The sequence below is a fragment of the Octodon degus genome, unplaced genomic scaffold (genome assembly GCF_000260255.1).
Source record: "Octodon degus isolate 3935 unplaced genomic scaffold, OctDeg1.0 scaffold00007, whole genome shotgun sequence".
Lineage (NCBI taxonomy): Eukaryota > Metazoa > Chordata > Mammalia > Rodentia > Octodontidae > Octodon > Octodon degus.
This window is the reverse complement of record NW_004524583.1, coordinates 9,531,640-9,536,339: the sequence shown is the minus strand read 5'-3', so window position 1 is coordinate 9,536,339 and position 4,700 is coordinate 9,531,640. Positions and strand designations below refer to the sequence as shown.

The 4,700-nt window shown below is 51.6% G+C and overlaps 1 protein-coding gene across 2 annotated transcripts in view; it reads left to right on the top strand.

Moving 5' to 3' along the window:
- The first annotated feature begins 33 nt into the window (after positions 1 to 33).
- Positions 34 to 4,700, top strand: part of Gstz1 (glutathione S-transferase zeta 1) — a 5,512-nt gene continuing 845 nt past the window's right edge. Inside the window, exons 1-5 of one of the 2 annotated variants that reach the window (XM_023702213.1) lie at positions 492 to 613; positions 909 to 1,034; positions 3,017 to 3,095; positions 3,632 to 3,684; positions 4,392 to 4,441. In XM_023702213.1, coding sequence (XP_023557981.1) covers positions 551 to 613; positions 909 to 1,034; positions 3,017 to 3,095; positions 3,632 to 3,684; positions 4,392 to 4,441 — 371 coding nt within the window. In that variant the 5' untranslated portion in view covers positions 492 to 550. Of the gene's footprint in view, positions 614 to 908; positions 1,035 to 3,016; positions 3,096 to 3,631; positions 3,685 to 4,391; positions 4,442 to 4,700 lie in introns of both variants that reach the window. The other variant, XM_023702221.1, reaches the window with a different exon arrangement.

Below are 4,700 nucleotides of genomic sequence, written 5' to 3'. Positions count from 1 at the left end.
ACCACAGTGTGGATTTGGACCTTGGAGAACAGCAGACTGGGAGGTGTGGGCAGTGGTCTGTCTCCAAGAATTACACCTCTGACCCGTGGTCTCTATGGCTGGAGAATGTTGCTGACTCTTGTGGGACAAGGTGGTAAGTTGCACTGCAAGAGGAGCCAGGGCATGGGCCTTTATTCCAAGCTCAGTATCGCTCCCTCTGAGCTCTAGTGCTTCACTGCATGTTGGTGAGTGGCAAGTGGTCCAGGCCCCGTACTGGGCTCCCTGGCTAGCTGGCTATGGTAGGAGTTGCCTTGGTGGCCACAGTATGAGATGCGGGGAAAAGCACATGGCCAGGCCATTGGGATGAAGCTCAGCAGCTGCTAGGAGTTGAGCTGCTGCATGGATCCCCTTTGGATTATCTTAGGGTTAGGAGCTAGGGCCTTCCCTAAAGAAGTGTGGAGGAGTGGTAAGCCTGGGCTTTTCCTGCTTGCTTGGCTCTGTTCTAGCCAACTCAGGGCAGGCAGCCTAGCCCACCATAACCTGGTATCCACAGTTCTCCAAGGACTTCCAGATGCTGAATCCAATGAAGCAGGTGCCAGCCCTGAAGATTGATGGAATCATCATTGGCCAGTCGGTGAGTATGGAGCAGTTCTGTGCACGATAGACCGCGTGTCTCTTCCTTGTCTATGTGTAGAGAAGGGGCGAATAGTTGAGGCTCAATAAGTATTTGTCAGAGAGAGGTTATTTTGGGAGATGAGCAGAGAGCAGGGCATCCGGGAGATGAAATTGTGCAACATAAGGTCCTAAAGGCTTCGTAGGGCTCCAGCCGAAGAGTGTTTGGAAGAGAAGATAGCACTGGAGGAAGAGATTTCTGGCCCTGTCCCTTGTGGTTTGGGGTTCCAAGCTCTCTCAGTGCCCTCTCTGGACAGCTGGCCATCATTGAGTACCTAGAGGAGACTCGGCCCACTCCACGACTCCTGCCTCGAGACCTGAAGAAGAGGGCCAGTGTACGCATGATTTCCGACCTCATCGCTGGTGGCATCCAGCCCCTGCAGGTGAGGCGCCTGTGCTCTTACCCCCTTGCCTGCCTCTGCATTCGTGCCCCTACACACCAGCTATGGCAGGTCCCCAGGCAGGTGCCCAGCTTAAGGTTCAAGGTAGCAAGAAGACAGCAAAGAATTCTCAGAGGCTGTGACCTAAACCATGAGCAAAAGGGAGCCGGCATCTAAGAAATCCTCCACCCTCGTAGGTCCCCAGTTGTGTTCTAGGAAGTGCTAGGTCTCCAAGGGCACGTCTGGGGGGCAGGGAGGCCAGGGAGGAGCTGAACAGGCTTGGGTCCAGGCTCCCAACATTTATCTGTTGTCTGTCATACACATTTCATATCTCATTTTATTGCACCTGGTGTTACACTTCAAAGGTTTTTTTAACATGGAAAGTTTGTGTTAGTCATGTTGGTCTCATCACCACATCAGTCCAATGGTACCACTTCCCCAACAGCTCAGGTGATTGTTAGCATTTTTTTTTTTACACAGTAGAGGATTTTTAAAACTAAGATGTGTACATTTTTTAGACATAATGACACTGCTTGACTAATAGACTGTAGTGTACAGTGTAAATGAAATTTTATGAACACAAAACCAAAATTCTGCCTGACTTACTTTATTGGAATGTTTGCCTTCTTGTCAGGGTCTAGAACTAAGTCTGTAGTGTCTCCCAGGTGCCCTTATATTGGGATTCTCATAGTAGATATCATTTTCCCAGAACTGGGAGTTGAGCCCAGGACCTCTGCACTGAGCTGTACGTCCAGCCCTTTTATTTATCTATTTATTTTTGTATTTGGTACAAGGTCTCACTACACAGCTCAGTCTCCTAGTGATCCTCCTGTTATCAGCGCCCCCCACTGGGATTACAGGCGTGTGCGCCATGCCCCGTCTCTGGGGTGGGGCAGGGCCGGCGCTGCACGCCAAGGAATGCTGGGGATTGAACCCCGATCCCTTTACTTGTCTAAGCAGGCGCTTAGTCTGTTGAGCTATCTTGCCAGACCTAGATGGCCCTTTTCACATTGCAGTTAGGTCTCTCTAAGTTGCTAGGATGCCCAGACTGAGTTCAGACTTGGGGTCCTCCTGCCTCAGCCCCTCAGAGTCCTGAGATTACAAGTCTGTGGCACTATACCTGGCTGGTTTTTTGGTTTTTGTTTTGTTTCATTTTTTTCTATAACTATTTTTTCTTTTTCTTGTGGTGCCAGGGATTGACCCTAGGCCTTGTACATACATACTAGGGAAGTGATCTGCCACTAAACTAAGCTACATCCCCAGCCCTTCCCAGCTGGTTTATTTTTATTTATTTACTTTTAAGTTTTCATTGATTGGTGAGACAGAAAAGCAAATATTAAGACTGTTCTGTGACAGCTCCTGATTTTGTGAGAAAACAGCCCAGAAAGGCGAGATGCCTTCACTGAGTGACACAGCTACGTAGCAGCAGGGCAGTGGTCGAGGTCAGGACGCCTGTGCACCGTGCCCTACTCCTGTGTCATCTTGCTGTTTTAACAAAGCAGACTGCAGCAGACGTACATCCCATTTACAGGAAGCAGAAGCAGAAGTGAAATGGCTCCCAGGGTGGAGGGTGCACCAGTCTCAACATCTGTGTCCTTTCCCTCTGTACCCCCAACCAGCACTGAACTGCCTCTCTTCATAAGAGAGAGTTCAAAAAAAGGAAAGAAAAGCATGGTTTCAGAGGAAACGAGCCTCGGGGTGTGGTCATGCCTCCCATAGCCATGGTGGCATCCTGTGCCTCCATTCTGGCACAGGGCTTTCAGACAGCTGGGGGGAGAGGCAGGGGTGCAGCCTGAGAAGGTGGCTGCTGAGCTGGCTCCCTTCCTCCAGCTTCAGAGCCATGAGGGCAACAAGGGGTCCACGGAGTCCATGGGAGGAGGGAGGAGTGGATGCGAGGAAGAGCCAGAGGCAGATGAGGGGAGGAACTCAGCTGAGGGGCAGGCCAAGGCTAGTCTCAAAAAATCAGATTTCCTTGGGTTGCGCAGAACCTGTCTGTCCTGACGCAAGTGGGAACGGAGAACCAGCTGCCCTGGGCTCAGAAGGCCATCAGTTCTGGCTTTAATGGTGAGTCTTCCTGTAAAGTTCTTTGGAGTGACCTCTCAGAGAAATGACCCTGGAGCACAGGGCCCTGAGCATCCTACCAACTTCCCGGGCTGTCTTGATCTTGACAGCAGCAGCAGTGAGGGCAGGGCTAGGAGGCAGCAGACTGGGCAGACCTTTAAGCCTGACCTCAGGCTCCAGCACTGAGGAATCTCAGTGCGGGAGGCCCACAGTCCTACACAACTGGATCATGGCCCAACTACTGCTTCATTGCCCACTCTGGCTAAGTCAGGACCAGCAAATGCCTGGACCTGCCAGTTTGAGAGCTGAGGCCTGGGCCAGTTTATCTTACCTATGCCACTTGGGCGGTTGTGGCTGGGCTTGAAGAACCAGGCTTGGTCCTAGAAACTCTCCAGTCCTGACTGTGACAAATCTTCCAGCAGCCATGCTCTAGCCTTCAGTTAGATGACCACTCATTCACAACTGTGGAGGCCAAGACTCAGGAAGGCTGATGTCCCCTCTCCGTACCCAGAGTGAGATGACTCATGTTTTCCCCACAGCCCTGGAGCAGATTCTGCAGGGCACAGCAGGGAAATTCTGTGTGGGAGATGAGGTAAGTGTCCCCAGACCTGCTCACCAGGCCTCCTCCTCCTCCTGTGGCCGTCAGGCTGCCCCTGTCTCCCACATAGCCATCTCCTCCCCAGGACTCCAGGCTTCTTGCAGAGGCTCATGTATGAACATGCCAGATCTCTTCTTGTCACGATCTCTGGCCAGGCAGTCAGCTTATGGAGAGCTCCTAATCTGCCCTAAGAGGAAGTCAGAAGGCTGCCCTCTGAGACAGCCAGGTAGGCCAGGCATCAGCTGAGGAGTTGGACTAGATGATATCTCCCTTCTCAATTCTGAGACTCTAGAATTCAGGGCCCCTCAGATATCCTTAATATTGTGGACTTTGACTCTGAGCCTGTGATAGTTCTGCTTCCTTGGCTCCTGAGGCATCAGCTCTCTGCTGGAAACTCTCGCTAAGTGCCTGATAATAGCAGTTTTAATAAGCATGACAATATCACCAAGGGAAGCAGACTTTCTCTGGCCACCCACACGGTTGCTTGGCAGGGCAAGTGGAGCTTAGCCTGGAAGCAGCACTGTGGCTGTGGGGGACAGCCAGATAGCCCAGGGGAGACAAGGGTGAGGGCGAGGTGGTAGAGATGGGTGGAAGAGCCTAGGCAGATGGGAACGTCAGGGTGGCACCCTCCACGTAGTTGCAGTAGACACACTGAGTCTGGGGTGCTTACCCCAACACAAACCCACCTGATCCCATTTCAGGTATCCATGGCTGATCTGTGCTTAGTGCCTCAGGTGGCAAATGCGGAAAGGTAAGAGAGCCCTCCTATTCTTCCTTCTTCCATCCAGCCAGGCCTCCCATTTCAGCCACTATGTAGCAGACTTTCCCAACTGGTCAAGGGGCCCACTTGCTGGACTACAACCACCACCTTGGGCCTAAAGAGACAAGGTGGAAAACATCAATGAAATATCCTAGGAAGTTCATTATACCCCTGCTAAAAGGTGGCTCACTTGTGGGCACCTCAGGAACCCTGCCATCCCCAGATCTTTGCTTTTTTTTTTTTTTTTTTT